Source organism: Chrysochloris asiatica, unplaced genomic scaffold, assembly GCF_000296735.1.
Source record: "Chrysochloris asiatica unplaced genomic scaffold, ChrAsi1.0 scaffold00015, whole genome shotgun sequence".
Taxonomy (NCBI): Eukaryota; Metazoa; Chordata; class Mammalia; order Afrosoricida; family Chrysochloridae; genus Chrysochloris; species Chrysochloris asiatica.
This window is the reverse complement of record NW_006408533.1, coordinates 13,252,621-13,265,522: the sequence shown is the minus strand read 5'-3', so window position 1 is coordinate 13,265,522 and position 12,902 is coordinate 13,252,621. Positions and strand designations below refer to the sequence as shown.

At 37.3% G+C, this 12,902-nt stretch overlaps 1 protein-coding gene across 1 annotated transcript in view; it reads left to right on the top strand.

The window, feature by feature from the left end:
• KLHL14 (kelch-like family member 14) overlaps positions 1–12,902 on the top strand; it is a 143,140-nt gene that overhangs the window by 119,558 nt on the left and 10,680 nt on the right. Inside the window, exons 6-7 of the mRNA XM_006835049.1 lie at positions 8,035–8,225; positions 8,307–8,465. Coding sequence (XP_006835112.1) covers positions 8,035–8,225; positions 8,307–8,465 — 350 coding nt within the window. The remainder of the gene's footprint in view (positions 1–8,034; positions 8,226–8,306; positions 8,466–12,902) is intronic.

Here is a 12,902-nt window from a genome sequence, read left to right as displayed (position 1 = left end):
ACCTTTGGAAGTATAATCTCATTTACACCTGCAGTGTTTATACCACCGAAGTCACCTAAGTCTGAAGAGACTCCATCTCTCATACGTTGGACATGTTGTCGAGAAATACCAGTCCTTGAAGAAGGACATCATGTTTGCTAAAGTAGAGGGTCAGCAAAAAAAGAGGAAGTTCCCAGTGAGATGAATTGACACAGTGTCAGCAACAATGAGCTAAAACCTAACAATTGTGAGAATGGCACAGGACCAGGTGATGTTTCATTCTGTTGTGCAGAGGGTTGCTATGAGTCAAAATGAACTCGACAGCATCTAAGAAGAACAACAAGTCTCCTAGGTACAAAAGGACACGATAGATACTCTAAGTATGAATATTTTGTTTCTCCTGGCTGTTACTTAGATATCAGACAATGTTTTAATGTGCACATGCAAATTCACATGCTAAAATATGAACTCTTGATCCTTTTCACTTAACATCTGGATATGAACATCCTCTTGAACAAATTCTCAAATATGATAGTGACGATAAGCTGCAATCTACTTCTTCTCAAGCAGAAGAAGAATCCACAGTATTGTTCCTTATTCTTTGTTCCTTTATTACCACTCATCTTAAAATCTCCATTTTTAACCTCAAGTAGGTTACATGAGAACCAAATTAGATCCTTAATTATTAACTTCAAGTTAAAATAAAATTATAAAGGATACTATTCATTTTTAAATGTGCATTCCTACAGCATGACAGTGTGAATTTATGCTATAAAGAAATTTAGTGCTTTGCTAGTTCATTGGTGTGATTAAGTGCTGTGGAGTGGGTTTCAACTTATAGTGACCTTGTATAGGGTTTCTGAAGCTGTGCATCTCAACGGGAGCGGAAACCTTCACCTTTCTCCCATGGAGTAGCTTGTATGCTCAAATCATCGACTTTGAGCTTTGTAGTCCAGAACTTATCCTACAGTCCCCATGTTCTCTTTTATTCCATATGCATAGATGAAAATTCCTTTTTAGGAGACTAAATGCTGTAGACTGAAAGGATAAGGAACAGTATGTTGCAAAGACAACAGATACTTTCAGGAATGTCTAGTGCAAACCTACCCTAAGAAATGATTCTTAATCAACAAATAACCTGACAATTTTTCTATGAACCAAAATTCTCCGGACATCTCCCTCTATTCTACCCTGTATCTCTCTTTGGGTAGTTTGTGCCTAGATGCTGTTTTTGCAACTACATCACTTTCCCCCTTCCTTAAAACTACTGGAAAAAAGTTTTTGTCTTAAGAATTCTTTAATAAAATAGATATCAGTAATATGTTTGGAATGTCAGCATCTCCTCACAATGGCACCCTTTGCTGGGGGCTGTACGCCATGATAATTAACCTTCACGCCTTTGGCTTGAGAGGCGTAACTCATGTTGCGGTCAATTATTTCACTGTAGAGCCCCTAAGGATGGGAAGTATTGCTGCAAAACCTAATTAGTAATTTTTTAAAAATGTGTATTGTTTACTTGATAGTCTATAATGACTTCCTCTGAGGCACTATGGCCTATCATGGCAGGGTCCTACTTAGACAATTTTTAGCAGCTCATTGACCTGATAAAAAGACCTGCCATGGTCTGTCGGCGCCCGGCAGCCACCGTTGACAGGATGGACTGTTTAACGTTTCTTTCTAAGTCATTATGGTATATCATGTCAGGTCCCTAGTAAAAGAAGGTTTTTTTTAGATTAAGAACAATCAACTCGATAGCCCAAATAAAGAGCTCCTTACAGAGCTGAGTGGGAAAAAGAAGATCTCACAAATGCCCAGTCAATCTTCTAACTCAGGATCTCCTATGGGTTGGTTGACCTAGGCAGCAATCCATAACGTGAAATGAAATGTTGCTGTCATTGGAATGCTTCCATTCAAAATAGCAAGTAAGATCAGTTACCAGTGTGGATTAATTGGTGGTTTAAAAAATAAGGAAAATAAAAAGCAATCCTAAACTATAAGAGACACTCTTCAGATCAGAAAAGTTTCTCAAAACATTCAATTGAGGTAATTTCTCATTTTGGACTTCATGACGCCAACTCACCACAAGTTTCCCACCAACTGCCTTCCATCTGGCAGATACCAAAACACTCAGGAGTTACAGTGATGCTGACAAGTCCCTAAATCAATTGAGAATAGCAGAAACATGTTTAAGTCTTCTCTTAGGTAACCTACTCTTACAGAGCATACCACCAGATTTACAATACAAATTCAATGCTGTGATAATGAATTGTTTTGGTCCCAAATTTAGGATTTGCTCTTCAGTAAGAGGAAGAGAGCAAAAATTAAAACTCTGATCAATAGAAATGTTTTGGTAAGTTTAAAATTTTCCTTTGCAGAAATAGCCAATCAGACATTATTCCTATGAATAATGAAGTGTTACTGCCATAGCTAGCCCAAAGAAAAGGTGGTATGGGAGAGGAGCAAGAAAGGGGAGCAGTTTGAGCAGTAATCACAAGAATGCCTCTTTCCTCTTCACAGAGTAAGTGAAAGACTCTTGCTGTTGTTGGGAAGTGCCATCAAGTTAGTTCTGACTCCTAGCAACTTTGTATAAGGTTGTCCAGGAGTAACTGATTAATTTGAACCACCACCCTTATGGTTAGCAGTTCATTGTTTATTACAGCACCACACCAGGACTCCAGTGAAAAACTGGGAGCAATTCAATTGAAAAGGTTTCCAAATTTAAAGATTTTTCTCTATAGTAGTCTTAAAAGAAACAAGGCAAGACAATATTTTGTTTGAGAAATCAGTTGCACTTAGTGGAAGTGGTAGTGATAATCAAAAACTAGTGAAAAATAATTTCATTATTAATCAAATAATGAAAGTTAAAAATTCAAGCTGAGATAAGTTTAAGGTAACTCAATCTATTACTTCAGGACATAAACAAACCAACCACCTTAAGGGTCCGTAAAGAGTTGTACATTAAGCAGGATTCAAAGTATGTTTATAGGAGTTATCATTGCTGGTTTTTAAATTTATCTCAGAAACATTGAATATTGCCCCAGACTGGGAGTGGGATGAAGCAGAATGAGCAATTTCAAATATAAATAGTGCAATGCCATTAGTAACTTTAATAATCATGAACTTTTCCAAAATTAAATAAAATAGCTTAAATGAGGTGAGCTCTTCACATGGGGGTGGGGTGGGGTAAGGCAGGAAAGTCAGAAACCAGTCCCAAAAGAAATCTGACATAGTAAAACTTTAGCATCAAGCCAATCTTCACAGCTGCTGACAGACAGACCATTAACTATTCCGTGTTTCTCTGAGGCATTTTGTGAATTCTTCCTTTGGACACACAAGGAAATAAGTGAGAGGAAGTCAGAGACTCAAAACCTTCGCTATTGGAACTTCTACAAAAAATACACATCAAGTCAGGAAGTGAAACCTACTGATATATATTTTTTTCATTCAGATCCTAACAGTGACACTGTGTGGATAAAGCCAGGAGTACACATGGAGCATCAAATTAAAAATGCTTTGGCTACAAAGAACAAGGTCTGACAGGCTGACTTAGTGCTACAGTGGGGAAGTAGCCACCTCAAGAAAGTGAGAAAATTTAAATTCAGACAATACAAAAGCAGTCTACACTACCAAAAAGAGATCGCTTTCTTATTCTTTACACTTTAAATTTAATTAAGCAGAAAACTTTTATACTTGGCATGACTGGCAGACATTTTGTCTCCTAGACTAGTTAACATTCCTTTCTAAGTCTTTACAGCATATCATGTCAGGTTCCCAGTAAAAGGAGTTTTTTTATTTATTTAGAACCATCAACTCGATAGACCAAATAAAGAGCTTCTTACAGAGCTGAGTGAGAAAAGGCAGATCTCACAAATGCCCGATCAGTCTTCTAATTCTGGATCTCCTATGGGTTGTTTGACCTAGGCAGCAACCCATAACGTGAATGGTCCATTAGCCATAGAGTCCTGGATAAGCACTGGACTGCTGACCATAAGGTAGGCAGTTCAAACCCACCAGTTGCTCCTCAGAAATCAACTCAATGGCACTTAACAATAGCCACCACCCATAGAGTCAAAGTTATTTAAAGAGTGCTCATTGATGAAATAAGACAATGAATTATTTTAGAAGCTCCATGAGCTGTTATATAAGAAAGATAAATATCCATTATTTTAGGACATATTTTTTAGACATCTGTCAGTCTTTTAAGTAAAATAATTTACCTTGAGAAGTTCAAAATACTAGTAAAAATAACTTGGAACCACCATATTCAACATACCAAAAAGAATTGGTTGATGTTAACCATTACAGGAAGCAGCATAAGATCAAAACCTGTAGTATTGAAGGAAGAAGTCCATCTTGCCCTGTAGGCATTGGCAAAAAACAAGGCTCCGAGAACTGATGACAAATATCAATTGAAAATTTTCAATAAATGTATTCAACGCTGGAGGCACTCATTCATCTATTCCGAGAAATGTGGAAGACAGCTTCTTGCCAAATGACTGGAAAATATCCACATCTATGCCCATTCCAAAGGCGCTCTGGTAGTGTAGTGGTTACGAGTCAGGCTGCCATCCTGAAGGTCAGAAGTTTGAACAACAACAACAACAACAATGCCCATTCCAAAGGCGCTCTGGTAGTGTAGTGGTTACGAGTCAGGCTGCCATCCTGAAGGTCAGAAGTTTGAAACTACCAGCGGTTCTGCAGGAGAAAGATGAGGCGTTCTGCTCCCATAAAGATTTACAGCCTCGGAAACCCTGTGCAGGGTCACTATGAGGCGGAACCAACTCCACGGTACTTAACAACAACAACAACATGCCCATTACAAAGAAAGGTGACAATGTGGAAATTATCAAATAATATTAATATCACACACAAGTAAACTTTTACTGAAGACAATTAACACACCATTCCAGCAGTACATTGACAGGGAACACCAGAAATTGAAGCTGGATTCAAGAAAGAATGTGGAACAAGGGATATCACTGTTGATGTCAGATGGATCTTGACTAAAACAAAGAATACAAGATAAATGTTTACCTGTGTTTTATTGTCTATAAAAAGGCATTCAACTGTGTGGATTATATACTAACTGTTGATAACACTTCAAAGAATGGGAATTCCTTTATTCAATCTATATGCTGAGCAAATAACCTTAGAAAGTGGACTATATGAAGAACATGGCATCAGGATTGAAGGAAGACTAATTAGTAACCTTTGAAATATCGATGACAATCTTGCTTGCTGAAAGCAAAGACGACATGAAATACGTGCTGATGAAAATTTTAAAAATACTTCAATCTTCACTATGGATTTGTCTTCAATGTAAACAAAGCAAAATTCCTCACAACTGGACCAAAAAGCAACATCGTAATAAATGGAAGAAATATTAAAGTTGCCAAGAATTTCATTTTATGTGGATCCACAATCCCCTACCATGTGAAGATGATTCGGGACCTGGTCGTGTTTCATCCGGTTGTAAATAGGCTTGGTGCTTAGAGTCAAAACTGACTCCACTAGAATTTAACAACCATATTAAGTGAGTAAGAAAATTAAACCTGGTTAGAGAAATGAAAGGAAACAATGGGCTATTTTTATTTGCTTAATTTCATAAATAAGGAGCTCTGGTAGCGTAGTGGTTACGAATTGGGCTGCGAACTGCAAAGTCAGCAGTTCGAAACTACCAGCTGCTCCGCTGGAGAAAGATGAGGCGTTCTGCTCCCGTAAAGATTAACAACCTCGGAAACCCTGTGCAGGGTTGCTATGAGTCGGAACCGACTCCACGGCACATAACAACAACAACAAATTTCGTAAATATTTTTAAACCTAACATTATTATTTAAATGAGTTTCTTTTTTTATTATTATTCCTATCTGGTGTGGCACTATAGGATATGTACTGGGCTGGTAACCAAAAGGTTGGCTATTCAAATCCACAAGTCACTCCTAGGAAAACCTAAATCGGGCTGCTGTGAGTCAGGACCAACTCAATGGCACTTAACAGCAACATGCCCAGAATTCCCAAGTCATTTAGGTCATAGATCCCTTTGACAATCTGATTAAAAACACTGAAACTCTTCACCCCATATACAATGTGAATATGCATAAGTATATGATGTTTATGATCCAGAACTTAATTTTCTTTAAATATACATTTTATTACAATTTCCGATCTTCATGGCCCTTCAGAAATCACAGACCCAGGTTAACAACTACTACTTTATGAAATATGACTCACTTACTCTTTATTTTTGTTCCTTTGTTTTTCCCATCCCCTTTTCTATTATTATGGTTGTTTTTCATCCTTCCAGATTTTTTACAACACATGTTTCTTCCAAAGGTATCAATGAAATCTAGAAAAAATTAACATAGCTGAAATATTATTTTTTAAGTATCAATAATAGCTAATAATTCCTAGGCTATTAAAAGCAACCAGGATATATAACCATAGCTATATGTTAATAAATTATCTAAATAATCACTAAAGAATTTAGTCATCATTTAAAAGTCATTAGAAAAAGTTTAACATGCAGACACCTTTATGCCTGATTTTTCAACATTAACTGATCCTTCTTGAGCATTAAAAAAAATATATATATAGTACACTATTACGAACACTCTACATATGGATTCACAAATAGCTCTTTGAGGAAGATATCTTTATTATCCTCATGCTACAGATGAACAACCTCAAGCTGAGATGGGTTAAGTAACATGTCAAAGGCTACACACTTAGTAACTGGTACAGCCAGGCAATCAGACTCCAGAGGCTAAAACGTTCATTGGTATAACCATATAAGTTTACCAGATAAAGCTTTACCAAGACTCCTATGCTTTCTATTGACATTACACAAGAGTATTGTTGTCAGTGTTTTGGAGATAATTAACTAAACAAACATGAATTATGTTCACCGAGGGGCTTTGCATTTAATTATATTATACCTATGGGCCACGTGTCAACCTTTTAAGAATGCTATTCCAGTAACAATGCTGAGAAAGCAATGCAAAGTATCAAGGATGTGTCTGAAGTTATGAAGGAGCATCAAAAAGTTCATGAAAATTTCTATTATATTTTAATTCAATTTTTCCATGAACTTTTTGAAGTCCCTTTAATTATTCTACCTTGAAATTATTGAACCTTAATTCACCCACAGCCCTCATATATATGGTTACCAAGATGTACATGTTTCTTAAAAATAACTATTGGATCGCTCCTTTCCAGTTCTTGTACTAGCACCCTAATTCAGGTCCCTTCCATAAAGATTTACAGCCTTGGAAACCCTGTGCAGGGTCCCTATGAGTCAGAACCAACTCCACGGCACATAGCAACAGCAGCAACATATGTCACACCTAGACTTTTGTAGACGTCTAGTTCAGAATTGTCCTTTCACACAGTTTTATATTGTTTGATTTTGAAGGTCCATAGCTTGTTATGAAAATGGACTCAAAAAGTATCCTATAGCCTTTTAAGAATCAATACCAAATGTTACTTAGATGAAATTCCTATAACTGATTATATAAAAGCAAAATTGAACATTATATGCAATTCACAAAAGTTGTTCTATTTGCAATAGTATTAGGGGTGGGAAAAAGAAAAAAAATGATCATTGAAGAAAAATTTTGATGATGTAGTTCTCTTATAAATTGGAAACAATGACCCTTGAAGGACCATAAAGAAAGTGAATGTCAAGATAATTTATTGTTGTTACATTATCTACCTCATTTTTCACTTTGTCTTATTGAGCTGTGCTATCCTTACAAGGTACCAAAGACCCCAAACATTAATGAACACTTAGTGTATAAAAAGCAAGATAAAAAGAGCTGAAATAGATTTGAATTACTTCTTTACTATTTCTTCAATATCAAATATCTTGTCAATAATGGACAATACATATGATTAGTGCATATTGTCTCAGGTTTATAAAGTAACTATGTTTATAGGCTCTACAAGTTTACAACCTTTTTACAGCACAGTAGACCTCCTTTTCCTGAACAACTGATTGTCCCTTATCCTATTTCAATTCCTTTTGTGATTCACTGAGGGTGGTTGTTTTTATTGCAGAAGAGCCAGTTTCTATGCATGTCGGTTGGACAAACATTTATATGTTATTGGTGGAAGGAATGAGACTGGCTACTTGTCCAGTGTGGAGTGTTATAACCTAGAAACAAATGAATGGCGTTATGTGTCCTCATTGCCACAGCCTCTAGCAGCTCATGCGGGAGCAGTGCACAATGGAAAAATATACATTTCAGGCAAGTCATTCTTCGACTTTCTGTTTCCAAGTTCAGTTCCAAGGCACTTTCTTGACTTATATGTATATGTTTAATTCACAGGAGGTGTTCACAATGGAGAATATGTCCCATGGCTATACTGCTATGACCCTGTAATGGATGTCTGGGCTCGAAAACAAGATATGAACACAAAACGCGCCATCCACACTTTGGCTGTAATGAATGATCGCTTGTATGCAATTGGAGGAAATCATTTGAAAGGTCTTTTTTTTTTTTTAATCACAATAACATTTGCATATCATGTCTTGCTAAGGGGGTTTCTCGTTAGATAATCATAGTTAACCAAGTAAAAAACATGTTGACCAAATAAAATCTACTCTGTGTAAATTAGCAGTACCCTTGAGCAACCATTTATTTTGGCTTTTCTGCAGATAGGATTATTTTTAAGTTTCCATACACATTAAAGAAATGAATAATGAAGTCTACAGAGAAGGAAAAACAAGAGCATTAATAACTGAAAAGTACAATTTGTCGTAACAATGAACTCAGTGAAATAAATTATCCCTTATCAACAAAAATGGATTTTTTTTCTCAGAAAAATATTTTTTAGCAGTAATCATAAAGAACTTTAATCACAAAGCTTTTATAGCTGCACAAAGACAATAATCCATGGTTTTTCTTAAACATTTAGTAGAATCTTTTGTCTATATTTAGACATGAGTCTCTATGAGTCAGAACCGACTCAATGGCACTTTACAACAACAACCGTGATTCTCAAAGTCCTTCTATTTGCTTTTTAAAATAAAATTTCTCTTGTTGCTGTTGTTAAGTGCCGTCAAGTCAGTTCTGACTCATAGCAATCCTGTCTAGGGTTTCCGAGAAGCTGCTGATGAGTCTGAACCTCCGACCTAGCAGTTCAAATTGACCTTTCCGTCCTGTGCATTATCCCATAGCACCACATCAGGATTCTCTAATGCATAGTATTAGAGTCATGATTTGGCTCCTTCCCTTCCTCATTTATATATAAGACTGCAAAGTTTGAGTGGCAGGTTTCATGAATGTGTTAGGAAAGAAGAGATAGCTGTGACACTGAGAACGTCATTGAACTTCTTGAGCCTGAAAATGAAGAAAGTAGTTGACCTCTAAAGTGTCCTCCACTTCTGACATAGCATGATCTTTGTGAGCAAGATGAGAAACAGGCCATTTAGGTATGGTAAATTGGGCCCATTCATGTATTTATTTTGCAATAATGCACTCATCACAAAAAATGGGTTGGATACAGAATTTTGTTTCTGTTGTTCTTAATACATACTTACCCTATATTTAATAAAAACAGCACAGGTGTATGTTTAATGTACATATTTGCAAGTTCATAGCTCCTGGCTCTTCAACCACAAATGCCAATAACCTAGTCTATGTATGTTGTTGTTGTTGGTGGTGTTGTTAAGTGCCATTGCTGTTAAGTGTTATTGTTAAGTGCTGTATAGGGTTTCTGAGGAGCGACTGGTAAGCTAGAGCCACCAAACTTGTGATTCAAACTGACTATAAAGTCCAGCGTATAAACCCACAATGCCACACCAGGAGGTCAGTCTATGTATAGGGTCCCTCATTAGATGGTCAAGCATTGAACAACTAATGAAAACATTGGCAGTTTGAACCTATCCAGAAGTACCTTAGAAGACAGACCTTGAAACTTCTGTTCTGTACACACGGGGTCACCATGAGTCACAATCAACTCAATGGAAACTGACAACAGTTCTGTTTGTTGTCTCAGAGGTTTTCCCAATTAGCTTTACTGCTGCAATTTTCCTTTGTTATTCTTTTTCTCTTTCACTGTTGCTCCTTTATTCCAATCCAATCCTTTACCGCCATAGGCTTTTGATTAATTGTATACCTTTCTACACTAAAACATGATTTCAACTCATTTCTTTTGTACAAAGTAGTGCCTAAACATTTGAGAGGCATTTTTCATATTTATGAATATAGTTAGCACAAAGACTTGGTTAAAGACAACCGAAAGCAGAAATAGAACACACATCAAAATCAGGTTACATCTGGGGAACATCATGGTGGTGGCTATATGCCGTGGAGTCAGTTCCAACTCATAGTGACCCTGTACAGGGTTTCTGAGGCTGTAAATCTTTACAGGAGCAGAAAGCCTCATCTTTCTCCCACGGAGAAGCTGGTAGTTTCGAACTTCTGACCTTGCAGTTAGCAGCCCGACTCGTAACTACTATTCTACCAGAGATCCTTGGGGGGCATCATGGTGTAGAGGAAACAGTATGAACTTTGCATCTAAACCTGGGTTTGAACCCCTGTTATGTACTTTGCTGTTGTTGTTGTTGTTAAGTGCCGTTGAGTTGGTTCCAACTTATAGTGACCCTGTACATTGTTTTCAGGGAGCAGCTGGTGGGTTTGAACTGCCGACTTTTTGGTTAACAGTCCAGTGCTAATCCTACGGTGCCACACGGGAATGCAGTTATGTACTTACTACTTTATTTTTATGTAAATACGACTTTGGTGTTTTTTCACAAACAACATATACACATAAATAATTTGCACACACATATAATGTGTAGAAATGATGAAATTATGTTCACTATGCATGTCTTGTGATATTTCTAAGAAAATACTTTTTGCCTCATTCATCCTCACCCAATAATCTGAAAATGTTACTTTTGATCTTATTTTATATAATAAAGGTATAAGCCTAAGCCATAGGCAAGGAATCATGGATCAAGTTTGGCAGTACCCTGTTAATCAGAAAATATATACTTGAAACTGTGAGTTTGCTCTAGGGCCACTCATGGAAGGGCCTCAGAGCAATGAAGTTTCTTGTATTAGATCTGTGTCCAGGCGCACCATGCAAGGAATCCTATTGTGGTACTGTGGGTTAATGCGCTGGACTGCAAAGTCGGTTTGAACTTCAAGGTTGATAGTTCAAACTCATCAGCCACTCCTTGGAAACCCTATACAGGGTCACTATGGATCCGAAGTGACTCGACAGCACTTAACAACAGCACCACCATGCAAAGACATACAGAGGATGGGGTGGAAGGCTGTGTGTGGCTCTACCACAACCTGAACCCAAGTTAATCCCGTAGCAAGCAGGGACCCATTGTCCATGCTCACCTAGGTCCCACTGTACCGACCCCACATGAAACCAGGTGGTAAGACTGTGCTGTGCGGGAGCAGGCCCTCAAGTGGCCACTCAGACCTTCTTGTTTAAGCAGGGTGCTTAAATAACCCCTCTGAGCCCTAGGCTCTCTCCTGCTCTGGGTGCAGACCCTTGCCCTTTTGTGGCTGGGACCAGCTGTCCTGGCGAGGGCTGATTCAAGGCAGAAAAAGTGATTTCTGCCTGCGTTTGGAGAAAGCGGTTTGCACAGAAAGGAAAGAATCCTGTCAGGAGAGAAACTACTGGGAACCAAACTGAAACAGATGCCAAGATGGAGACTTAACATTAAATCCATTGGAAAGAAAGAAAAAAATGAAAAGTGAATGGAATAACTTGTGAAAAATATTGGTATAATGAGCATATGAAACTAACACAAGTTATACAGTATGCAAAAATACAATGTGTGTTTTATTTATATAAAATACGGTAGTTGTATGGTCTTACTCAAGATACATAACCTCATGTCTGTAGAAAAAGGATAACTGTCCCATCCTTTATATTTTTTTGTGTGACAATTACAGTTAACATAATGTAATATATGAACTTGTTGCCAAGAAAGCATACCTCTCCCCAGGAAATGCTACTAGGATGTAAGAAACAGGAATTTTCCAAAGTGCTCAATCCAAGTGTATATGCTTTCAAAATTATTATCAGGAATATTCATGGCAAAGAAAAGGAGTACACTACAGAGTTGCAATGAATGCATTGTTCTATAGTTCCAAAATCTGCATGATTTATTTTTTTCTGGGAGAAGTTATGGCCTGAAATAACCTTTCTATCATTTAAGAATAAAAATTCTATTCTTTTTGGTATTCTCAATTACTTTGAAGAGTCTTATACGATTTTTAGTTAAGTATATGTACTGTGTCAGTAACTATCCATGTTGCTGTTAAGTGCCCTCAGTCAGTTACGACCCATAGTGATCCTGCATAGGGTTTCCTAGGAGCAGCTGGTGAGCTTGAACCACCAACTTTGCGGTTCAAACCAATCTTGCAGATGAGCGCATTAACCCACAGTGCCACACCAGGACTCATGCATTTAACTAGAAAAGAAAAAACATATCATTAAAGAGTTGGTCTTCTTAATAATCATGAAACTTCCACTAAGGAATTTTGACCCCTTAAATCCAATACAGGGCTCCAGTAAAGTCCAGGAAAAAAAAAAAAAAACTCCTTTTTTTCAAGTTAATACCCCTGCTATTGATAAATCTTATCACAAGTGAGACAAGAAGCTCAAAGTGGCAGTAACTCAAGTCTTGATCCTTAGTAAATATTGAAAACCTTTCTCATCACTATTGCTGTTTATAGGAGTCCTGGTGTGGTGCTGTAGGATAAGCACTAGACCTTAAGGTCAGATAAAACCTCAAGGTAGGAGGTTCAAACTCACTAGCTGCTCCTCAGAAACCCTATACAGGATTGATATGAGTCAGAACCAACTCGATGGCACTTAACAGCAACAATTGCAGTTTATAGAAATAGGCTGTAAACAAATCTGCTGCAAAAGAATGTTTTTTAGGTGTTAAA